This window comes from Scyliorhinus canicula, chromosome 13, assembly GCF_902713615.1.
Source record: "Scyliorhinus canicula chromosome 13, sScyCan1.1, whole genome shotgun sequence".
Lineage (NCBI taxonomy): Eukaryota > Metazoa > Chordata > Chondrichthyes > Carcharhiniformes > Scyliorhinidae > Scyliorhinus > Scyliorhinus canicula.
This window is the reverse complement of record NC_052158.1, coordinates 23,530,360-23,557,022: the sequence shown is the minus strand read 5'-3', so window position 1 is coordinate 23,557,022 and position 26,663 is coordinate 23,530,360. Positions and strand designations below refer to the sequence as shown.

General features: G+C 42.0%; 1 protein-coding gene across 1 annotated transcript in view; it reads right to left on the bottom strand.

Moving 5' to 3' along the window:
* LOC119976526 (centromere protein F-like) overlaps positions 1–26,663 on the bottom strand; it is a 430,490-nt gene that overhangs the window by 332,101 nt on the left and 71,726 nt on the right. Inside the window, exons 5-6 of the mRNA XM_038817079.1 lie at positions 24,596–24,622; positions 23,238–23,255 (exon numbers count right to left, since the gene is read on the bottom strand). Coding sequence (XP_038673007.1) covers positions 23,238–23,255; positions 24,596–24,622 — 45 coding nt within the window. The remainder of the gene's footprint in view (positions 1–23,237; positions 23,256–24,595; positions 24,623–26,663) is intronic.

Sequence of the window (26,663 nt, the reverse complement as noted above, 5' to 3'; positions counted from 1 at the left end):
ATCAAAGATAATTTTTAACAATCAAAGTGAAATAAGTTAATTGACAATAAGGTCATTAAAAACTGAATAACTGTAAGAAAGAGAATATATACTCAGAGACCAGAGCAGAACCGGATCCAGAACTCGGAGAACTCAGAGAGAGGAGAGAGGAGAGAAGCATATTCAGCTTAGACAGCGTCGGTCATGGGAAAGATGAGAAAACCAGCCGAGCTTAAACAGCTATACATCTAAGGAAGACCAGAATTTAAACAGGAGTCCGAGTTAGGTGAGAGATAGCTGGCAGAGCCAGCTCTTAAAGCTTAGTACATGGGATCGACGAGACGCAGCAACGGAGCTAACCAGCGAATACATCTCAAGAAAGGAAATGAAAATGAAATGAAAATCGCTTATTGTCACGAGGAGGCTTCAATGAAGTTACTGTGAAAAGCCTCTAGTCGCCACATTACGGCGCCTGTCCGGGGAGGCTGGTACGGGAAGAAGACCAGACTTTAAAGAATATCGATTGTTAAGGTGGGCCTGAAGGTCCCTTCAACCAACCAGCAGAACCAGAAGCAAGATATTTTTACCTTTCGGTAAATAAAGTGATTTCAGCTTTTAAAAGAAAAAAAATCTAATAATAAAATAACTTAATTTAACCTGAAACAGTGGTTATTTCTAAAGTTTACTTTACTTACTTAACAATTCAGGACCCGGGACGTCGATGCTACTAAGTGGTAGGTAGATAAAATCTTCGGTGAAGCTGTGGGTTATACCAGGGGTAACTTGAAAATATAGTTTGACCTAAAGAGCACCCACTAAAGCCTGCATCAGAGTCAGGGAGTGAGAATCCCTGTTCACCATTTAGAATATCGACCCTTTTTGGTAGAGTGGTGTGTTTTGAAAAACATGGTCTTCTCTGATAGAATGCAGTATGACTTCCAATTGTATTTACTTATACCTGGGAAATATTTGACGGAATAACTTCAGTATATCTTTTGCGAACAGATGTAGACCATTGAACCTAGCTCAGAAAGAGTTCGGGCAGCAGCAGTAGTTCATGCTCACCAGTGAGACGTGGCCACATCAGACTGCTTGTATTTTGGTAATCTATTGAGATGTTAAGAATGATCTTTACTCAAAGCATAGATACCTAAACGCCCTGTACTGCAGCTGCATAAATTTGCCAACATGATGGTGTCTTTAGTGGGTTTCAGGAATTTATGTTTTTTCTTAATTAACGAGCTCCACAACTATTGCATGCGAATTGCTTTTAAAGTGATTAATCGAATTAACAAGTTGAATGACTCTGTGGCAGCTAAAAACGGAAAACCGGCGCTCTTACTCGAGCCTTTCGAATCTTCCGTGCACTTATCACCAAACATGGTTTTAAAAGTTTATTAATATCAGACGGGGGCCTCCGAGAACGTCGCGTAATATGTTAGATCTTCTGGTGGGTTAAACCTAAGCAATGTACAACTCCCTGGAACAGATTGGACTGCAGATCAATTGGTTCTCTTTCGGCAAGCTGTACTAGGTGAAGACGTGAGGCAGTCCTCCAATCACGGCCTTGGTGGTGACTTTATGGAGAGCAATAGCTTCAGAGATCCTGATGTCTAGACTCATTAAGGTTATGAATGAATTTCAACTTTCCTTCATTTTGAGCAGTTCATCCAAACAATCGATCAACATTCACTTGAAAGGCACACTAAATTCTGGGATGTTCTGGCGCGGGTCTCGTTTAACAACGTCCCGGCGCTTTCATGCAACTTGGTTGGCATGACAGATTTTTACACGTCGTATACGTCGGACGTCAGTCTCTCCAGTAAAACGGACAGATGATAAAAGTTCTAATCTTATGAACACCCAGATGCACATCCTCCCGCTGAGTGTTGTAAATATTTCGCACTTCGTGCCGATTTCAGGATGAAGAACCAACTTTTTGTGCACCACCCACTCTTCATCTACACATCTCTGTTTTTCTGCATTATTGTTACATATGGTACGAAATAACACTCTGGGACCTAGGTTGCTTCTACTTCGAGAAGGCAGTATTGGCATAGTTTGAATTCGTTTACAGGATTTGCGCGGCACTGGCTCGGACAGCATTAATTTGCTATTCCAATGACACTGGATAAAAGTGGTGGTGAGTTGCCTTCCTGAACCGTTCAAAGTCCTAAGGTCCAGTGCTGGTAGAGAAGGTATCCAGGGTTTTGACCGGGTGGCAGAGAAGGAACAGTGATATTTGTTTGCAAGTGAGGATGCTACGTTAATTGGAGAGAAGCTACCAGCCAGAGGTTCTCATTGGTTTCTGTCGCCCTTGTCCTTCTCGAGGTTAACCACCTTCCGTCATGGAGGCACTGTTGAAGAAAGTGTGGCGATTTGTTGCAGTGCGTTTTGCACATGGTCCTCGAAGTGCGATGCTGGTAGAGGATATTAAGGCCTGTGGCAATCACATGTAAAGAGGACCTTTTCGTCTTGGTAATTGCCGAGCTGCTTGAGCATTATTGGGACTGCACTCATCCAGGCAACTGCAGTGTTCTCCATTAACCGCACAGCTTGTGCTTGTAGATTGTGTACAAGCATTGAGAAGTCCTGAGATGATTTAACCAATCAGTTCATCGTTTTGTCAACGGTATCCCACATTATGTTAATAGTGGGGGGGGGGGGTTATTGAACGATGGTAACGCCTTTGAATGTCAAGAGGCGACAGTTTTATTTTATCTTCTTCAAGATGCACATTTCCAATTGTCAGCTCTAACCTACCTATTGCCCAGCATTTTGACATGTTCTGTGTCACGAATTTCGCTAATGTTACCTGGAAGATGTCCCAACGTTGAAGACTGGTTCGTTGGCGTGAATAGTTTTGTTTGCAATGGTGAGAGGTGTCAAACAAAACCGCAGTGACAATAAATGACCCAGTTGCCGTGTAGGAATTATTAAACACTGTCTATTCAATTGAGGAAAATAGACAAGCACACGAACATGTAAAGCCTACACACAGACGATTAACTATATGAACTACTAAACACGAGTACATGTTGTTTCATTTTATGAAATATTCCTATGATCCCAGAACGCCTTAATTAAAATAATAAAAATGTTTATCATCACAAGCAGGCGTACATTAACACTGCAATGAAGTTAATGTAAAAAGACCCTCGTCGCCACATTCCTTTTAGAGGTGAGGGAGAATTGAAAATGTCCAAGTTACCTAATAGCACGTCTTTTGGTACCTGTGGATGTCTTCTTCTTTCACCACACCATATTTAATTGAAATGAATTGATCAGCCACCCCCCCCCCCCCCACGTATAATTGCTAACAGCAAAGGTGTGATAAGCAAGTCTTTGAAATATTTTTTCCAAGTCCAGCGAAGATACTTAAACTCAATGTACGAAGGTTTTTCATTTGCCTTGATCTGAAGCCAAGAAGAGTTCAGACGTAAACGCGTCTTGTTGGATGCTACCTGTAACAAATTTATTACAGTGTGAGATAGAAAATTGTTTCCAGGCTGTTCTCTCTGAATTGGCCGGAGTTGCTTCCGTGGCTCATGACCGCACTGCTCGCCTTTGATCATTCTGCATTCTGGATATTTGGCTGTTTGCATCTCTAACATTTGTTGACACCAGAAATTAGTTTCTATATATATCACTGATGTTCCAATCGTCTTGGTAAGCTGCTGGTACTAATAGAGGATTCACAGCAGATTATATCAAGAAGCCACTGACGTTCCTGTGAATCATACATCTCATCGTTCCTTTTGATATCTATCCCAAGTGAAAGATTACGATCCAGGTTTTCCCTATTTTGGATTTCTCAGAACAGAAAAGACTCCTTCTTGGATGCCACATCATAATAGACGCAATTTATAGAGCTTTCCTCCTTTATGTACTGCGAACTCCCAGACAAAAATCAGGGTAATTTGATAATGCTTTCTGTTTTATGAACATACGTACCATTCGCCTTGGGTAATAACTCATGTGTTTTTTTTTTCAGAAACGTCGTTACTGATGTTTCAATTACTTTATGGGCCAGTGTATGCATTTAGATTAATTGTATTATCACACGTACCATGGTACAGTGGAAAGTATCCTCCCGCCGACATTCCAGGCAGACCGCACCTTCCAGGAAAAACATAGGTCATACGATAACTACATGATGCAAATAGACATGACCATTGGGAGCAGCATACCGTGCTATAGTTCTGGAGAAGATACGGAGACCAAACCATTTCAGCCCATAACAGGGCTAATCAAGAGTCTGAAAAAATCTGGAAGAGGCTGATTTTTAATGCAATGGTGCTTACGTGTCCTCAAACATTTGTGGATTCTGCCCGACTGAAGAGGTTCGACGAGACAATAATGCGGGTGGGAGACGACTTACCCAATGCAGTGGGAGGTTCATACGCAGTCAATGGATGGGAGGACGGTTCGCTTGATGGACTGGGCTCTATTCACGACTCTCTGTAGCATCTTACCGTCTTGGTTTGAGCAGTTGTCATAAGCGGTCATGCAGTCAAATAGGATGCTTTCTATGGCACATCTTAAAAATTGATCAGATTGTAGTTGGCATACCGAATTTACTTAATTTCCTGGCAAGTATATGCAGTGTCGTGCTTTCTTTGTCGTACCGTCGAATTGGTGCACCAGGGCAGATTGTTGGTGATGTTTATATCCATGAATTTGAAGCTGTCAACGATCTCTCCCATGGCAACTTTGATGCAGAAAGGGGCAAAGACGACAATTTGCTTCCTGATGGCAATGACCAGCTCCTTAGTTTTGCTGACATTCAGGGAGATATTTTTGTGATTGCCCGTTCCAATAAGTTCTCTATCTTCCCCCTGCACTCTGACTCATCGTTGTTTGAGATCAAACCTACCACGCTCATGTCATCTGCAAACCTGTAGGTGTTGAACCCGAATTCTACGACACAATCGTATTCGTATCAGGAGTATAGTAACAGCCCCTACAGGTTTGCTCCTTTGATAGAATGGGACCATTCATATTTGGTATCAGCAGAAAGAATTACTGATACGAGAATGCAGGCGCCGGGAACGGGTCGGGGGAGAATTACACATGCTCATTATGGGTGAGCTTTTCTCAAAAGTATGACTGTAACGTGTGATCTTACAGACTTTGTAACAGTGTGGGTAATGGTACAGTTTTTACATCATTATTATTCAAGTCTAAAAGTAAAATATTTCGAGACTGCTTTAGGATGTCACATTGTAAACACTGGCAGTTACTACAATGTATATTATACTCACTCGGAATAACCTTAAGTAAAAATTATATTGAAATCTTCCTATACCAGTATTATAGAATATGATTTAAGTGGCAGCACAGTGACAGTAATTAGCACTGCTGCCTCACGTCACGGAGGACACGGGTTCAATCCTGTCCTCCGGTAATTGTCCGTGTGGACTTTCTTCTCGTGTCTGCACACCAACACCCCAACGATGTGTAGGGGTGGGGGATTGGACACGCTCAATTACCCTTTCACTAGAAAAAAAGAATTCGGTACTCTAATCTTAATAATAAAATATGCTGTAAAGCCACAACCGTTTGTGATACCATGTTTTGTCTTTTTTGAAAATACAGCTAGCACAGCTGCCATCGCATGTCTTAAACTGTCTGAGCTTTCAGACCAAAATAACTCATGCGGTGGAGATACAAGTTGCTGACGCTGGCCTTTTACAGGGCTTTGGAGCCATAAATTCAACCACGTTAGGATGAAGGAGTCGCCGACGAGCAATTGGCTAGAGCTGTAACCTAATATCAATTCTGAAGATCACTGGAGATTTGGAAGATTTGTGATGATAATACTTGCTGGCAAAAGACAGCGATGCAGAATGGTGGGAAGTATGAGAGGTTTGGTGCAAAGGGACGACAATTGCACATAACTTCGACTGCACTGTTTGAAATCCAAGGTGAGGTTAGCTGATTTCTTGCCTGTCGGATAGTTGAACATTTCTTCCCGGTTGTTTTGCGATCTTCAATTACATATATAAACATAATTCAATTCTTTATCCGTGGCTGCTTTCCGGTAATAACAGTTTGTGTCAGAAAAGGAATACTGTCGATAACAACTTTCTACCTTTTTAAGTCACTGGATGGGGGAATGGCGGAGTGTTGGACAATAAATTCTGTAATGTTTAGGCTTTTGACAAGTTTATCAATGCAGCTATTTTGACCATTTTACATGAAGGTGGCGTGCTCGGTCCTTGTATCAAACTGACGACAAGATTAAATTTCCGAATCGTAAATGTAATTATTAGAATGGGTGTGCATTCTGTTCATATTGTTTTCCATTTTTTTTAAAAATAAATTTAGATTACCCAATTATTTTTTTCCAATTAAGGGGCAATTTAGTGTGGCCAATCCACCTACTCTGCATATTTTTGGGTTGTGGGGGCGAAACACACGCAGACACTGGGAGAATGTGCAAACTCCACACGGACAGTGACCCAGAGCCGGGATCGAACCTGGGACTTCAGCGCTGGGAGGCGGTTGTGCTAACCACTAGGCCATTCTAAGCATTTTGATTTAGATTATAAATTTGGAGATACAATTTCGAGTATAAAATTCGATATATGTTTCCGCACATATAATTTTACATGCATTTTTGGAATATAAGGTTAAATGTTGGCAATATGGTTTAGTACCTCTTTAAAAATACTGAAGGTAAGGATTCTCGGACACAAACTGGGTCGCCCAAGACACTGCACAGGGGCGAGCAAGACAATAGGGACCCGGTAGTTTCAGACAAATTGGTTCGACAGACTGTCATGCTCTTGTCTTTTCGCCGTATTTACTACAAGAAGATTTGTAGTTAAAGGCAATAACGACTGGTTAACATTAAATGCGACTAAACTATATACAAACGACAAAATGAAAAATATAGCACGGACAAGTAGTCAAATCTGCAAATTGACCCGATTAGGTTTTCTTCTGACTCAGCAATTTTGACATTGCTGCTCAGAACTTGTACTTTCATTGTTCCCCATGACATTCTCATGATCATAAACTGCAGAACCATTTGACACTGGAGCTTGCGTTGATTCTGAGGTGGATTCTTCATCTATCACGTGTTGTGAAAGTCTTCTCTGATTTTCAAGAGTGCTCGATGATTGCTTCGTAAAATAAAGGCTTCTTCTGCTTGTACATTGTAGGAACGAGGTGTTACATCTTAAGCACGATGGCGTTTTTCGTCCAATTTCTTGAATCTACTCCACTCACAATGTCATCACTATTCAGAGGTCATTAAAGTTTTGGCACTCCATCATATAATTGTTTTTGTTTCTCTTTAATGTTTTGCGAAGAGTGTGAGGTATGATTATAGTGTAAAAACGAATTACCACGCCATTAATCACACCAAGTTCAGATCTTATACTGTGGAACTCCACACATTGACCTCTGGGCGATTTTATGTTCCTCATAACCTCTTCAAAGTTTGATCCTTCCTGATCTCTTCTTGGAGTTCAAGTCGTTTCGTATCTTATTCTTGTAGTCGTGGGAAATAAGATTGACATGGAGGTCTACATCCTCAGTCATCTCACCACCAATATTTGGCATCGGCACGCTCAATATGTATCTGCTAGGAACAGATATTTGCCTGGCTGGTAGATGAGATTGAGTACATAGTGTTGTCACATTATCATTAACCTCTGCATGCGCGAAGCATCTGTTTCATCTTTTGTATAATGCTAATCAAAGCACGATGAAACCTCTCAACTGTGAAAATTGGAAGCCCAAAGACGTATTCGAGGACTTTCTCTAAGCCAACAACGAAACCCAGGTATTCTTTTTCGCTTTTAGCGTACCCGTGCTCTGTTGCCATCATGGATCGTGTTGCATACGTGACTGGTTTCCCATCGTCATGCTCGAGTTGCAGAAGTACAGCTCCCAGACCATATTTGGTGGCGTCTGTTGGCACTAATCTGCTTAGATTGCTCAAATGAATGTGATAACTGGGGCGTTGGTTCGTGAAGGCTTGAGCGTCTTCCACTCTTGCGCATTCAACGTCAAATCTATTGTATTGTGCAGAAGATCGGATAGATGTGTTGTTTTATTGGCAGGTTTGGAATTAATTTCCCTACAAAATTTATCATACCATTAACTCTTAAGTGGTTTTGGAAAGTTGAGAATTGTTTGGATTTTGTCTTACCGGGTTCAATGCTATGCGCTGAGAGCTTTACGACGAGGAAAGTGACTTCAGTTATTCTAAATTGACACTTCTGCTTGTTGAGCTTCAGCCCATTTCTCCAGACAGTCGTTAGAACTTTAAGCAACCTCGTATTTGGGTCTCCTGTGACTGAGTCCCAAACGATAACTTCATCCACGCAAAAACGTACACCTTCAGTGCCTCTGTTTATATGCTCTATGGCACGATTAGAAATTTCTGCTGTCAATTTAATAGCAAACGGCATTCTCTGGGAGCACTACCGTCCAAAATCGCATATTCATGCTGCAGTGTTTTCGTCGAATTTACAGTGATGAAGGAAGTGATTCGGCCCATCTAGTCTGCACTGGCACTGTGACGGAGCACCCGATCCAAGCACACGCCCCCACCCTATCCTGTAACGCAATAACCCAAGCTAAGTCTCCTGGAAACTAACGGCAATTTAGCATCGCCTATCCACGTATTCTTCACGTCTTTGGACTTTGGGAGGAAACCGGCGCACCCAGAAGAAACCCACAGGGACACAGGAAAACGTGCAGACTCCGTACAGACACTGACCCAAGCCGGGAATTAAACCTGGAGCTGTTAAGCAACTGTGCTAAAGACAGTGGAATCGTGCTGTTTTCCTCTAGCTTTAGCTGCCAGAAATCCCGAGATGTGACAAGTTTCGTAAAGAATGGTGCAGCAGATATATCAGCTGTGATTTCATCACACTTTAGTTTTCGGTAATGTTTTCTTTGATATTTCCGTTAAGATCTTTAGGATCCATGCATATGCAAATATTGCCATTCGTTTTCTGTGCACAAACCTTGGAGTTTAAACCGTCAGTAGGTTCTTAAATTATTATGCTTACTTTTAGTTTTGTCATTCCGTCTTGCTCCTTCTTGAGACGAGCCCGAGAAACATACAGGTACTCTTCTGGATGGATGTAACACAGGATTTGCATCGGCTTTGAGTTATATCTTGCAGGTGAATGATATTGTACCAAAGCATGTGACCACATCGCACAAATCGCTGATAAATGTTCTCAGAATCGTTAGATGGAGAGGTGGGGTTATTGGGTTACGGGATAGGGTGTGCTTGGGTCGGCTACTCATTCCAAGAGGCAGTGCAGTCTCGATGGGACGAATCGTAGATCCAAACCGTCGTGGATGCTACAGACGAACTACACTCGACCTTGTTCTTCACAGGGCTGATCATCGAATAGTGAATCTAAGCCCTCTGAAACAATATGGAGTCGGACGGAATTCACGGTGTTCTTTTCCACCACACTCAGGTCACAAGCACCAGAACAACCAATGCTTGAACCATTGTAATCTCTCCGAGATATTTTTTCATTTATTCTAATCTGCAGAATTTTTAGCATTTTTAAATCAGTCATGCAGATTAAATTCACTTTGGCGCCAGTGTCTAACTTCAATTGGGCAAATGTACTGTTCACTACAAGTGGCAGCAGCCAATTTTTCCCAACACACACTTAATTATTTGAAACACAGTATCAGTTTGCATTTTATAAGTGCTGAAGCAATGTTTTGCTGTCTTCAAAAAATTTATTTTGTGTTATTACTCCAAACAATAATACCGTTTAATCAGTGAAGACTCTGCGTACCACTGTGCGGACGGGTCTTGGGTTAAGTTTTGAGTAACAATTTTAAACAAGTCGATTTGTTCCTTTGCATCGATAAGCAAACTTGTCAAAAGCTGGACAATGCCCCAATTTGTGCCTTTGACCACATCGTTTGCACATAAATACTTCATCCTAATCTTTAACCTGTCTGTTCCAAATATAGCTCTGATTTATTCAGGAAACGTTCGTTCAGTTTATTTCATTTACACAAAACATAATCTCGTCTCGAGTAGCTGAACATTCCACCGCAGAAAAATTATAGTTTATAGCTTTTAACTTTCAATCATCGATGGACTGTCCTATGGACTCCCCGTCTTCTGTAAACGTCATCGAAACGCATCTCCTTCACAAGTGTTCTGTTTTAAGGGACTGCAATGGCCATCTAATCTTCGAATTACTTCGTTATTTTTTTACTTTCGGCATCGTTGGGAAAGTTAAACGAATTAAACAGATACATTGGTTCTGCCCTTTCCGGTGTGAGGAGCATCACTACGTTAGTGAATCTGGTTGATCTTCTAAAGTTACTGCAATAATAATCAGAATTAATTGTTGATTAACCACTCGCCAGTTGCTGTCCACATTTCCATGAAGGCTGTGTCTCTTTGGTGACTTGAACGACTCTATGGTTTTAACCTCTTACAGGCTACAAAATCTCCATACGTCTGCGGCAGGCTGATAGTTTGTTTCTCAGCGGTTGATAAATTAGAGGCCTGGTACCATGTACAGTTTTTGTCCGGTGGCATTATTTACTACAATATCACTTGTAATTACAGCTACAAACAGTTTATTAACATAAAGTTTTGTAACCTATATACAAGAGAACAGATGAAAAAAGACTACAATCATGCACAACTTCCTCACTCATTTGCTTCCTCTCGGGTGTCCTGAGGTATCAGCTGACATTAACATTCCCTTATATATTGGTAAGACTCCTGTTGGTCAGTCGCCGAATTAAAGCACATCCATTATATCACGCCAATGACAAATCATGTGACCCGATTCGTGGTTGGCATGGACAGACCAGGAGCCGCCCCGCCACCTGACAAGGGCTCTGGTTGCCGTCACAATTGATGTGTCGTAATTATTTTCCAATTTGTCACAAAAGGGCTAAAAGGTCAAAAGGATCTAGGAAATTATTGAGTGAACAGCTGTTATCAAAAATATTCAAAAGACCGACGTAAAACTCAAAATCCCTATGTTAAAGACTGCTTGTAAAGAAACTGAGCTAGTTATAGATCATGCCAATTGGTGGCAGAAACGAAGTAACAAACACAAATCTAAATTTGATGTTGCTTGCATTGTAGTTGGGTACGTCAGATGGGGGCGGTGGCAACAAATAAACTCGGACACTCGTAACTCGGGGTCAAGTAATTAGACCCATGCACAGCATCAAGACACAGGTCTGTAGTATCCTCAAGTTCTAGGGATTATTTGCCGAACTGGGAGCGTTTACCTTGTCCAAAAGCATTCCACTTGATAAAATTGTGAAGCAGGGTGAATTCCAACACGCTGCTGGATGAACAATTAAGGTAGAACACAAGACTTAAACAAGTTCTTCACTCTGAATATGATCACAAACGCATGATAAAAGAAAGTATTAATTAATGTGAAAACCAAATGCAGACTTAGGTGAAACAATCCTTACAGGCAGCTCGACGTCAAGCTCAGATAGCTCGCAGTTTCTCAGCAGTTTGAACCTTTCAAACATTGGAGTTAAATAAAACTGTAAGACTTATTTTAAACACTGAAATATCTGAAATTGAAATCAATATCGAGCAAGAAAGGCTAGAGTAGAGTCATTCGCGGACAATTAACGGTATAAAAAATGTGAAGGGAAGCAGTGGCCGGCCAAGTTTCTTGACCACTGTCCACCCTTCAGTCTCTGAAGTTCAATTAAGCAATTCAGAAGACAGTTGACCTGTTCTAAATCGCCTGCAAAATTGTGTCTCTGATTATGAATTCGTGTATGTTGATTTATAGAAGGTTTAAGAGTGGATTTATGGTAACTCCGTAACACCGGTGCAAATTGTAAGCACACACTTGACCGATTTGAAACTAATCTGGCTATGAAATCACCGCACTTGCCCCACCCCATCGTCTTTCTCCGCTGTCGGGATTCTGTGTTGCGCCGGCAGCATGGGGGTGTTGAACACAATGGGATTGGTCAAGCTGGTGAAACGTAGAATGCCGTGGGCGCTTTTTTCAGTTCTCCAAGGTGTTCGGATGAAAATGTCTTTAACGTTTGAATTCAATAAAGAAAATGTGATACCCATTAAATGAGTTGTTGGAGATTGGGTTAACCTAAACAAGGAAACATAATGTATCAACTAATTAATTTAAGTCTCAAAGTAAAGAAGGATAGAGGGTCGTGTTTATTATTTTATTTAACAGAATGTGAGCTTCCAGTGCTTTGTCTCTTTTAAAATCAATAGCATCGAGTGACGTCATATAAATACTTGTTTGACATTTACGAGCATTGGAATCGGTGTGTTTCGTTTGTTTTATGTGGATGTTCGTAGACTTGTGTTCCCATTGTTTTTGGACAACGTTGTTTAAGACTCATCTGATTTGATTTGATTTTTTGTCGCATGTACCGAAGTTCAGTGAAAGGTATTTTTCTGCGGCCGAGGAATGTACACAGTACGTTCAAAGTAGACAAAAGAATAATCAACAGACAACATTGATAAATGATAGAGTCACAGCGATTGGTCACAGATCGGACCAAGGGGCTAAGCAAACCAAATACATGAGCAAGAACAGCATGACGTGACCAGAATAAACTTCTGACAGGGAACACATCAGTCCAAGGGGGTGTTGTTGAGGCGTCTGTAGCTGTCTGAATGTGCAGGTCTTCAGACGTCTCTACCTTCTGCCTGATAGAAGGGTTTGGACGAAGGCAATGCCAGGGTGGGAGGGGTCTCTGATAATGCCGTCTACCTTCCTGAAGTTGAATCAACGTGAGTGGACCAGGACAGACTATTGGTGATGGTGAGCAAAAAGAAATTAAAGCTATCGACCATCTCCACTTCCATCGACCATCTCTCTGGGGAATTAATTTTGTCTGCTGTTTATAATTCTAGATTCTCTGAAAGTTTTCTTTGAATACACAAGGGCACAGACACCATAAATTTTGTTTGTTGTTTTAAAGGTTTTGATATATTTCTCGTCTTGTCTATGAGTGATATCGCTCTGTGGCTGTTTCAGGTTTCATGTTTTCTGTCTCAAACTGGAATATTTGTGATTATAATTCAACGGATTTATGTCTAACAGTTGACAAAGCCTGAAGTCGTGTTTTATTTTCTGACCACAGGCATGCATACGGGATATTTTTGATAAGCATGTACGAATTTTAATCCTGATAAAAAAATCACAAATTTATTAAGAACGAAATAAGTTTAATTCAATATAGTTGATTGGAATTTGCGATATCTAAAATGATTATGGCCAATTTTGTGTTGGATTGACGTTGAGATAAAACTTCTTGACAGATTCAAATACAATTATTCCTGACACTGCTGACACATCCCGATAAAAAAGTGCTGTGAAACAGAAATGTCTAACATAGAGAATGTTAAACAAACGGGTCCGGATTGATTTGCTGGTTCGGTCGATTGAACGAGAGGAGGTGATATAATGACGTCCAGTTGAAAACGTTTTCTCCATCCATTCCCAAACTTGCCGAAAATTAACTCTTGCCTGTGAACAGATGAGGTTGTATTCAGATTTATTTTTCTGCAGCAGGTGGCAGTTACAAAACGATAATTTTGAATAGTAGGATATGTTCATATTAATTAATCTATTTTGTCCCAAATAGAATGGATCTTTTTTGTGTTTAATTTCAGAAGACCACTGCAAGTAGGACACCGTTTGTAATAGATTCAGTAATTTCAGAATTGATTCCATAGAATCAGAGCGATCTAGATCACTACAGTGCAGGAGAAGGCCATTTGGCCCATCATGTCTTTAGTGGCCTTGTGAAAGAGCACCCTACCCATTCCCAATCCCAATTTTATCCGCAGAAACCCACCTAACCTACACATCCTTGGAGTTTAAGGAACAATTGATCACAATAATAACAACTAATCTACACAGCTTTCGATTGTGCAAGGTAACAGGAGCACTGGGGAAACCTACATAGACACGAGGAGAAAGCGAAATCTGCATGGAGACAGTGACACAAAATCTGAGTTGAACCCGGGTCACTGACACTTTGAGGCGGCAAGGCTAACTACCGTGCTCCCTCCTTTGAAATACTTTCAATATTTTTGCAATAGTTTGCCTGACTTACGATGTGGTGAAAGGAGGCGGAGAGCGGGACATTTAGTGAGACGTTATACGAGACAGAATACATATAGTAGTATGAGGTTGCATTCACCGGCCTTTTGACACTTGCGAGCCACAATGCCTGCATTAGAGATACAACAATTGACTTGTTCCCTGCTTCATATATAATCATATTTTTTATTGTCACAAGCAGGCTTACTATAACACTGCAATGATGTTATTGTGAAGAGCCCCTAGTCACCACATTCCGCCGCCTGTTAGGGTACACAGATGGAGAATTCAGAATGTCTAATTAATCTAACAGCACGTCTTTCCGGACTTGTGGGAGGAACCTGGAGCACACGGTGGAAACCCACGCAGACACAGGGAGAATGTGCAGACTCCGCACAGACAGTGGCCCAAGCCGGGAATCGACCCTGGGACTCTGGAGCTGTGACCAACAATGCATACCACTGTGCTTCCATGATGCCAATGACCATAATAATGGGACATTGCCGCGCTGACCTAAAAAAGCGGCTATTATATGCGACCTCTAGTTCATTACTCCGACAAACAATCAGCAGTTGCTGGTCGATATAGAAAATCCATTCAGAACGCCCATTGTACAGATTCAGAATATGTGAAGATTGGAAATGATCTCAAACGCTAGGAGGGCTCACGAGGAGTTGAGGAAATTAATAGCACAGGGGAAGCGGAATTTGGGGGCCTCACGGTAGCATGGTGGTTAGCATCAATGCTTCACAGCTCCAGGGTCCCAGGTTCGATTCCCGGCTGGGTCACTGTCTGTGTGGAGTCTGCACGTCCTCCCCGTGTGTGCGTGAGTTTCCTCCGTGTGCTCCGGTTTCCTCCCACAGTCCAAAGATGTGCGGGTTAGGTGGATTGGCCATGCTAAATTGCCCGTAGTTAAGGTTAATGGGGGGATTGTTGGGTTACGGGTATATGGGTTACGTGGGTTTAAGTAGGGTGATCATTGCTCGGCACAACATGGAGGGCCGAAGGGCCTGTTCTGTGCTGTACTGTTCTATGTTCTATGTTCTATCTAGAGGAGGTCACTATGTCACTGCCTGACGACAGGCTGCGGGGAAGCGGATCAAGAGCATAGACCAGGATGGGCAGTGGTTGCATTAGGCGGGATGAAATTAAAAGTGGAATCTATTTGACGGTTAACGAAAAGGATGCTAGAAAGAAAGATGTTTGAAGGGATTTTGAGAAGACAAGGGGAAACACACAGAAAGATTAGATTAATTCCATGGACATAAAGGCAAAACATATTTCCGAGAAGCGATGAAGTAGAGAGTAACGGAAATCAGAAGGGCAACAACAACATTGTTGTTTGTTTTTGGGGAACTCACAGATGTTCAAAGCAATCTAATTTATCAAATTACCTTTACAAAACAAATGTAATTGACGACGAGGAACAAGCAAACATCTGTTTGTGCCTGGAAGCAAATAGACATTTTTAAATTTTGGACTGCCTATAATTCTCTAGGGCTCGTGATTGGCAAAGGATTGAATAATTGATGTTTGACAATAGCGACAGGAAATTCAATCCGCAAATGGAATTAGAATGGTGGGGACAATTCAAGGGAATACGCTAGAGGAGACAAGTAAATTGATAAACATTCACTTGGTAACGCTTGTGTCCTTGTGTGTGTTGAGTAACCAGCCCAAACTACTCTCTTTCAAGTGTTCCGTGCCAAAGTGCACTGACGCACAGGTCGCATGCATGGCCATTATTGCCAAACAACTGAGCATTATATGTTTCATGGGGCAAATTGAGTGAAACAACAGATTTCAAAAATATTAAGGCACCAAAACATACTCCGTAGAGAAATAGATGTTACAACAATTTGGATCGAACAAAGCACACTGAAAGCTGCCAAGGATGAGTAAAATGAATGTTAAAAGTGAAATCATTTGCATTGGATTAATTAAGAGCCTGGTAGGGAATAAAGGTGGGGAAAAGTATCCACAAGATGGATACAGGTGAATGGAGAGTTGCAGAATATATCAGGTCTATCGAAGTTGTTATTTTGAACGATATTGATTTAGGTGATTTGAAGAGGATTTTGATAAAACAACGGTCATCAATCTAATTATTCAGAGATTGCACTGAATGTATAATAGAATATGGAATAAAATGCAATTGAACATAAGTTATCCCCCACCCCCTCCCTCAGCGCTGACAATTCAACCTGGGGAGGCCTACCATTTGCTGATACAGTGTAAGTACATGTCGCTCGAGAGTTTGGGCAAGAAGGGAGGCATGACTTAAACACAATGGACGGATCGCCAGCTCGCCATCCTCAAGTATGCTCGCTGTATCCTTCTGACATTGACGGGGTCTTCACTCCTCTTCCACCTCGATGGGCGCGTTAGCAGATATCTGGGTGCACGAAAAATTACCTGCACCCCTAAAGCCAAGTGAACGAATCGCATATGCACCCTACAAACCACTGTTCTGTGCAAAAAAATCCCGTGATTGCCGTCGGATTGTGTATGCCGACATCGACAATGGACAACGGTAGCTTTAACCACTGCTATAATTTGTCCATCCTCTGTGGTGCAAATCATATAAATAAAGAATCTGGACAGTGCAGGAGGAGGCCATGCGGTCCATCGGTCTGCACCAAACCTCTGAGAGAGCACCCGCCCGAGACCCATCCCTCTCTAGCAGCTGTGTAGACCAGCCAGCAATTTAGACTGTCAAATGGACCTAATCAGCGCATCTTGAGACTGGGAAGGTCCATAGCACCCGGAAGAAACCTCGCAGACACGGCGAGAATGTGCCAACTTCATAAAGTCGCACAATGCCTGACTTGTATCCAGCCCCCCGCACTGTGAACCAGCAGTGCTAAACGTTGTGCCATAGTGGCGCCCCTTTTAATGCCTACTTGTCTCTGGTGACTTCTCTACTCACTCCAACCCCCTTGGATCACCCTTACCCGGATTCTGGCCTCACGCACGTGCACCATTTTAATCACTCCGCCAATAACTGTGAGGCCCAGCGCCCTGGGTCTCCATTCTGATACCCCCTTGTGTACCTCCTCCTAGACACTGCTCAAAACAAGCTTATGGTCAAGTGTTTGGAGAGGAAATGGAATGGGGGACTGAAGCACTGTAGATCTGCGTTTGCTACATTTTGGATTGCTCAGAACAGACTCGAGCCTGGACATCACATCAGAACAGCAGCATTTAAGAGAGATGTTCTCCCTCTTCGTTCTGCGGCACCACAAGGACTAACACAGGGCCATTTGGTAATGCATCTTGTTTGCAGACATTTGTCCCATTATGCTTCATAAATAACTCATGTCCTTTTTACAGAAACTTCATTAACCTCTGCTTCAAGAACGGTTGGTCAGTAGGCCAGTAATTACAACCCACAGTTAATAGGCATCCACCTCCACCTGCACTGACAGAACTCACGGAGCTAGCAGGGACAGCCTCAACCCTCCTCCCCTCTTAAGAGATTGGATCCACAAAGCAGTCCTTAAAAATAAATGCTGCCTTTTATGATTGTCAATTTAAGGCCGAAGACCAGGATAAAATTACATGAAGAACAAAGTAATCGCCAACAAGTTTAGTCCTTCAGAGGAGTGGGACCATTCATATTTGGTATCAGCAAACTTAATAACGGATAGAGGATAGCAGGCGCCATGGAGGGGAACTACCCGGTGAAGAATCACAGAATGTCATTATGGGTGATCCTATCTCATCGTGACAGAGAGGAACATTTACTCGAACCTTGTGTCTATCACAAGGTTAGAAGAGGGGTAACTGCACACTGTTCAACTTCATTCGCGCGTCGCTTCTCATGAAAAGAAGAAATGTTCCAAGACCTGAATAATATCAAGGCTTGGACTGATGAGTGGCAAGCTAAATTCTCACCAGCCACGTTCTAGGCAATGACCATGTCCGACAAGAGAGGATCTAACCTCGTCCCCTTGGCATTCTATTGCATTATCGTCACTGGATCAGAAACACTCAACATCCCGGGGTTGCCATTGATTATAAATTGAACTGGGCCAGCCCTATTAATTCTGTGATTACTAGAGAAGATCAAAGGCTGGAAGACCTACGGCGAGTAGCTCACGTCCTGACCTCCAATGCACGTCCACCATCAACGGAGCACAAGTCAAGTGTGTAGAGGAATATTCTCAATCTTGCCTGGATAAGTGCAGCTCCAAAATGAGCCAATAAGCCCAACTCCATCCTGAACAAACTAGCGCCTTGATTGTTTCTCCTTCACAAACATCAATCTCTCCAGCACCGATGAACAATGGAAGCCATGTGTACTATGTCAAAGATGCACTATATTAACTCACATAGTTTCCTTCGACAACGCCTTCCAAACCGACGACCACGACCATCTAGAAGGCCGAGGGCAGCAGATACTTGAGAGCGCTACCACCTGGAGGTTCCCCTGAAAATCACTTACAACACTAATTTGAAATTCCATCGCTGTTCCTTTAATGTTGACGGGGCAAAATCCTGGAACTCTCTCCAAAACGGAAAAGTGGGTGCAACTACACATCAAGGACTGCAACAAGGCAATTCAACACCACCTTCTGAAGAGTAGGTGACGTTGCGCAAAAAACGCTGGCATAACCAGCGACGCTCCCATCCCTTAAATGAATTTAAAAAAAACATACATTGTAACAGTATGGATAATAGTACAATTAGTCAGATCATAATTATTTGAGATTGTATATATATTTTTTTAAAATAAATTTAGAGTACCCAATTATTTTTTCAAATTAAGGGGCAATTTAGAGTCGCCAATCTACCTACCCTGCACATCTTTGGGTTGTGGGGGTGAAACCCACGCAGACACGGGGAGAATGTGCAAACTCCACGCGGACAGTGACCCAGGGCCGGGATTCGAACCCGGGTCCTCAGCGCCGTAGGCAGCAGTGCTAACCACTGTGCCACCGTGCTGCCCCTGAAATTGTATATTAAAGAAATATAACGAAACTGCTTCAGAATGTCACATTATAACGTCTAACTGTTGCAACACTAGTTGTTATTATACTCATTCGTATAATTTTAAGTATTCGTTGTATTATAATCTTCCCATACCAGTATTTTAAGATATGGTTAAAGCCACGAACGCTCACTAAACCTTATATTGTCCTAAAGGTAAAAATGACCGAGCACCGCTTAAAAGGCTGCTGTGAAACTGTCCAGTGTGTCACATTAATTAATCTCTTCTTCATGAACAGTTGCTCAGTGATTCTGCCCTCGATCCCTCCGTTCCATGGCGCCTGCTGTCCTCTATTAGTTATTCATTTTGCTGATACCAAATCTGAATGGTCCCATTTCCCTGAAGGAGTAAATTACTGGTTGGTGATTACTTTGTTCTTCATGGAAATTTAGCCTGGTCTTCGGCCTTAAATTAACAATTAAAACAGGGTAAGTTGAAGGACGCCTTTGTGGTTCCGCTCTCGTAAGGCCGAGGGGGGGGGGGGTTAGGTTGCTCCTGTTGGCGCCGTGAGTTCTGGCATTGCAGGTGGAGGTGGATGCCTATTAACTGTGGGTTTCAATTCATAACTGATAAGAATAGGAGGATAGGCTGTTGCTTGTCTATTGCAGGGCCTGGCAGCTATCATTTCATCCCATCTCGGGTGATGCAGTCTCAGGCTCGCAAATGTCTGGCTATGTGACCTGCATTCGATTACAAAGCTCACAGGGCACTTCGTAAAGATTTGGGAATATAAATACTTGCATTATGAAATCCTTGCTGGCAATAGGCAAGGCTACAGAATGATGGAAGTTATAGGAGATACATTTCAAAGGGTCAAAGTGTACATAAGTTCGATTCCCGTGTTTTGAAGCCGAGGTGATGTTGGCTGACACTTTGCGTGAAGTATAGACAAACCTTTTCTCCCATTTGTTTCTTGACTTTCAATAAAATATATGAGCACAATTCTACGTTTGATTCCTTTTCTGCTTTTGCGAGTGTATCAGTATGCAGATTTCTACATGCTGCTGAACAAATCACATTCTATGTATCTTTCTTAAATTCGTACCGCTGCTGTTACTCCACAATTGCATGGCAAATGCTTTCGTATTCGAAGACTGTCGAATTGTGCATAACATTCGTCAGCAATCAACGAATTCTCGAATTGAGATCTTCTGATCGAAGGATCATTTCGGAAGCAGCTGAAGATGACTGACCATAGGACAGTACCCCGAAGAGATCTTGCATGACGTCCTGGAGCAAAGATGATTTGCCTCTTAACATTAATCTATGTGTGACACCAATCAGTTGACTTGCTAACATGATATTTATTAACTCAAGCTTTTCTCGGTTTACCTGACGCAAAAATCTGTCAAGTGCGGCATTGCTGACAAGGGTGGATATCCACACCTCACCTCTGCATTTTAGTTGTTCGGTCTATGTTTGCACCAGGGTGTAATGAAGTCAGTGCCTCAGTCACCGTGGCAATATCCGAACTGAGCCTCAGTGTGCAGGTTTTGTCCCAGCAAGTGTCATTTAATAGCACTGTATATTATTCGTTCAGTCACATTTATGATGATTGGACAGTATGTGTATTGTTGAATATGGCACACCACACTCATCACCAAGAGAATACTGGGAGGGTGATAAGACATCGAAATGGAGGGCGTCCAATATATCAGTGATTCTGTGTGAACGTACACAGTTTTTATTGGATCTTATGCCCAGAAAATCTCTGTTAACTATCGCAGTGGGCAATGGCGCCTCTATTTCCCCTTTCTCCCTTTGGAGTCTGGTTAATGATCAACATCTGAAGGTTTTTCTGTTTGATTTTGTGTGAAGATTTTATGATTATGTCTTCGACCAACTGGATTCCTCTCTTGGAAGACACGTCACCTCAATTGACAATCCCATGCCATCCCCTTCTGCTTTGCTAAATCCGTCTTTATCATTTTGAGGCCCGTCTGTAAAAAAACGTAGACAATAATTTTATTCCATACGTCCCACGGGGAATGTCCAACATTCTTCACGGATGAAGCAGAACTCCTGCTTTGAGCCAACAACTTTGAACCCGTTGTCCCTCACTTTTCCTTTACTCCTGAGCATTATAACTAACACTTGATCTGAAATCCGATAATCACACTGTCCCGTTAACACTGCACCCACAGGAGAAACTGTTGGGCCTCTTAAAGTTGATGGTCACTCGCTTAATTAGCCCATTTGGCCAATTGACTAACGTCGAATGGTATGTTCACGTTCGAGCACGACAGCCCAGCGTTCTTTCACGATCCAGGATGATGACAGCGGGAACTCTCCAGGCGTCCTCATAGTCCATTGAACGTGACCGTGGTAATGCCAAGTTTTCGGGTAGAGATTGGATTTCGGGCCTCGCGAATGAAGACAAATGCGCGTTCTGCTTTATTCATGTTTTATGCCATTTCCAGAAAGAGAAAGCCATGTGGAATCTAAATGATCGCGTTATCAATTTTCAAGTGTCCTCATACTGACTCCTTCGTAGTAGACAAAAACATTAGTGTCTGCTATCTATTAGGCTAAGTATCCCATAGATTTCTGCTTTTATTCTCCTTCTCTGTGTGATCACAGGCGTTATATTCGTTATTTTCCAATCTGACGAATCCTTTCCAGAACAGAGGAACATAGTTTTATTCAAATAACGCAACTAGTATTTCTCTCGGGCTTATTTTCGATGCAAAGAATGGAATCAAACAGATCTCCGAGTCTCCAAAGCCTTTCGCTCTTGTAGTTGTATTACAAACTTTTTTTTTTCTGTTGAGGGAACTTGTTTTTATTTGAACCATCCATTGGAACTCTTGAATTGCAGGTATTTCTGTAATTGTATTTATCTTCCGTCTCCTACAGTGATGACTTATAAAATATAAAGTTCCCAAGCAAGTTCTGTTTCATTTTTACATTTTGTGAAATCTACAGAATCATTAACTAGATAGCCAGCACAGAGTTTATATTCTTATATACATTTGTCTCTATGTGCGTCCATGAAGCAACCATCTGACTTGCCAGTAATGTTCACAGAAGGGCAAGTTTTATCTTTTAGTATGACATTTTATTTAAGTTCCTTAGTTTTCACGAATGATGTGTTCTTTTCTGAGAGTGGTTCTGTCGCTCGAGCATTTATATTTGGTGAATATATTGAAACATTTATATGCATTTTCTTTGCCATCACTGCATGCCTGCGGACTTAGTCGTTCACCAAATTTCTGAGTTCCTGTTGACACCTGTAATTGCATTCACAATCTGTGTGTGATTGCCCGTATCGGTACCACGTATTGGTGATGGAAGATATATTTTTCTTTCATTGTACACGCCTCCATGACATTTCTCTCCTACATTTAGTTTAACGTCCTCGATATAACCAGAATTACAGTATCCGCGAACGGGCTGAATGTGCACTGCTTCAGTTGAAGTCCGACGCAGCGGGTATGTTCCATTTTTCTTCAATGTCTAATAAATTCATTTCAATTTCAACGACACCAATATTTGGTTCTGACAGTCCATTCTCCAATATTACTGATCCGATGCTGATTTACTCATAGCTCAACCAGTGATCTGTAGGTGAATAGTTTTATAGTCCTGCTTCCAAATGTAATCCAACCCGCAGAAACCATTTCGTTTTATTGCTTATGATGATGTTGTCCACCAGGGCCACAATACCTTTGCACCAACTCAGTTTCCTCTCAAACTCTACTGATATGTTTTCATTTATGCGAGCTCCCAGGAATCCTGTCTGCAAAGAAACGTTTATTCCTGTGACCCACCTCTGTCCCTTGTACCACTTCGGCGGCATCGCTCGCATGGTACTGTGGTCACTTTTCACATCCGTAATGCAGCCTCTTCTCTGGTTTATGCGTGTTGTCAAGTCATTGAAATTCTTGGAGATTGTCAGCGCCCAGCCACCTCGCAGATATGTCCGCATCCTCACCCGCACAAATATATATACCTCTCCGATAATCTCACTCAAATCTTCTGGCTGATCAGGAAACATTAGGTTCATGTTGTCAACGAAACGGGAAATATCCTTACGACGTAAATGCATAAATCCAACAATCTGTCAAACATTTGCACCAACTTCCAATCATTATGCACAGGCACCGTTGAATTTCAGCGAAATTTTCCCCAGGTAATTAAGGAAGTTCAATGCATTATGCTTTCTTGTTTCAACACATTCTTACCTTTCCGCACAGGGTGTGCTGTAAAAATAAATATGATGTTAATGTGATGAAAACGCATTGACATCAATATTATATTTTTCACGCTTGACCTCTTCTCTGGCAGGACAGTATTATAATTTGCTCTATTTACCAAAAGGGTGGGGCCGCGCAAACAAGTGTACTCAGCATATCCAACAACAATGCAAATCTACCAGTTTCCTTGAGTTAATCTTTGTAATATAATGTTTCCTTCATCATGAAACGTTGACTATTTCTGCAGTGGACTCCACCCCCCACCACACCCCCCCCTACCCCTACCGCCGTAGGTCAAACATCAGGACCTCTGCCTCTGTTACCCCTGTTCCGTACATTATATTCCCAGGCTTGCAGTAATTTCAGGGTTCGCAGTTGGAATCGCAAAACCTGACATTGGTGATATTTGAGGTGAACAAAAACAACATTACATTTACTGTATTTAATTTATTTCAAAAGGGCTCAATAACATTCAGATACGGCTCACGTTTAGGTTTTCTTCATTTACTGCATCTATGTTCCCTGTCACTAAGTTTTGACGTGATCAAATTCCTCGGCACTTCTGTCCAGTTTTATGGTTAGGTGCTAATTATTGGGAGCACAGACGGGCTGAGTTAAGCAGTTGAATAAATTAATTTACTGAATGAAACCGGACCACTGATGATAGGAATGCAATGAAAGTATGTTTCTCTTCTTCGGGAAATATGGAACGAACTGACAGAAAATAAAGATGGTCAAGGTTTTGATCATGCACTTCGATCTCCGATGCATCGAAGAGTTAATGAGTATGAGGGTGGAGGGAATTGTGGAGCGAGTGATAGTGGCAGTGACCAGGAGACATGCTGCAGAAATGGGAGAGACAATCCTACTCTTTGAACTTGCGGTAAACATACATATTTAAGAATAAGGGCGGCACGGTGGCGCAGTCCATAGCACTGCTGTCTCACGGCGCACAGAACCCGGGTTTTATCCAGTCCCCGGGTCACTGTCCGGGAGTATTTTCACATTCACACCGTGTTACTGTGGGTCTCATCCCGACACCCCAAAGATGAGCAGGGTAGGTGGATTGACCACACTAATTTTCCATTGTATTAAATGAAAAACATATTTACGAATATAGATGCTCTCCCTACTTATTTTACTTATCTATCACGGCTCCCATTGCATAGAGCAGATGGTCTATGCTTACGCAAACCAAAAGACAGGTGGCAGATTACCATTATGGCGATGTCCCGCTCTTATTCTTGCTACGAGATTCTAAATTTTGGAGCAGTCTTATCTCAATGTGAATCAAAGTTCCCCCTCCTGCATAAACTAACGACGAAATTTATTGTGTATTACATTACCTCTTTCGTTTTCCCTTAATTTGTTCTCTGCAAAATTATAACCCAGTATAAGCTTTGAACGACGAAAGCGACAATATAAATAATCATTTGAAGTTATGAAGTTGTTTTGAACTAATCACAAAATGGGCATTTGAATATTGAGCTTCTTCTACGTTAAAGCTTCATCACAATGGCTATCTGTGGTCCTTTAAATGCACATTTCACAGCGATTTCGCAGATGAGGAGTTTCAAATGAAAATAAATCGCTTTGGATATGACCTCTGGTGTGAGCACGATCCTTCCTTTCAGATGTCGTGGCTTTATTTGAAATTTGAAGACTTCTCAAAACTATATGCTGATGTTCATCCTTGAGGCAGCTTCGAAACAAAATAAGCCCGGTACTGTCGAGGGCCATATTGACTCCACGGTTGACATTTCTAAGTTTCAAACAACGGAAACTAAATTGGACGGTTATTTGCATGGATAACAAGCCGGAACATCAATCGACGTGCTGTATGTTTTCTGCAAAATGCAGTGGAGTTTACATTTAAAAGAATTCATAAAAAATCATGAACCATGTCTTGTTATTCAATTCGCCTTGTCGGGATAATCAGCAAAGTGATGGAACGTGTTGACAACAGAACTATCTATTACCACTGATAAAACCATCAGCTGATCACAGACCATCGCTTTTGGGAACAAACACAGTAACCAGCTCTTAAATATCAAAGGCTTCAGGGAAATATGGACAGAGAAGATGATCTCAAAAGTCAATCTGATATTAAATGTCCGTGACATCAAGGCGACATTTCATGCAGTGTAGCATCAAGGAGCCTCTGTAACATTTAAGTCAATAGGTGTGGTGAAACAATTTCCAATTGTTTATAGTCATACTGCGAACAAGTCAGATGGTTAATGGCGAATCATTTCGATTCCAGACCATGCGTCTTAGATTTCCACAAGTTGTCTCCAAGGTTCAATCATCTTCAACTGCTGCTTCAAGGAAGATCTTTTCTATGTCAAGTCAGATGTGTGGTTTCCTTCTAACTGAACGATGCCCTCTAATTTTCACAACTGGTCAGATGCAAAATCAGTCCGTGTACCTACCCAACACGACATAGAGTTCTGTGAGCATAAGACTGATTTGCAACTGACATGCGCGCTGCAGTTATGCTTGGAATTTAATATCTTCATCAGGGCAGTAAACATATTTCTTTGATCTCCAGTGATACGACTGTTGTTGAACACCGCAAATATAAACCATGGTGGTTAACGTTGACTGGACGGATAACGAGATCGTTCATGCATATGCCTTGTTTAAAATAACATGTAGTATACAGGCAAACCTGAGCCTAGTGGCTCACCGCTTGTGTGTACAATGTCAGTTTACCCAACTTCAAGTCACATTTCCGGACTGTGATGGAATTGTCTTTGCTTGCCTGGAAAGGCGTGACTCCAAGAATCTGGCCACGACTGATGGCAACACGTTCCACGCGATAAGCACTGCATCTCCTATTTTAAAAGTCGACTCCTTCAAACACCAGCACACAACATAAAGCGCCGTGTGCTATATATATAAGATGTATTGCTGCTACTCACTAATACTTTACGGCACCTACTGAACCGGAGATGAACCGCCAAGCAAGCGATGCTGGCGAACACCACCTATTTGCCTCTCTCACGCACGCACAATATTAGCATGAAATGTATCTGTTCGTTCACTGTCGCTGAATAAAAATGCGGAAAGCATGTTTCAACAAGCACTGACGGTTTACGTGTTCCACGTGGAATTGGACAGGTCATCATAGAATTTACAATGCACAAGGAGGCCACTCGGCCCATCGAGTCTGCACTGGCTCTTGGAAAGAGCACCCTACCCTAGGTCAACACCTCCACCCTATCCCCATAACTCAGTAATCCCACCCAACACTAAGGACAATTTTTGACACCAAGGGCAATTTGTCATGGCCAATCCACCTAACCTGCCCATCTTTGGACTGTGCGAGGAAACCGGAGCACTTGGAGGAAACCCACGCACACACTGGTAGGATGTGCAGACTCTGCACAGACAGTGACCCAAGCCGCAAAC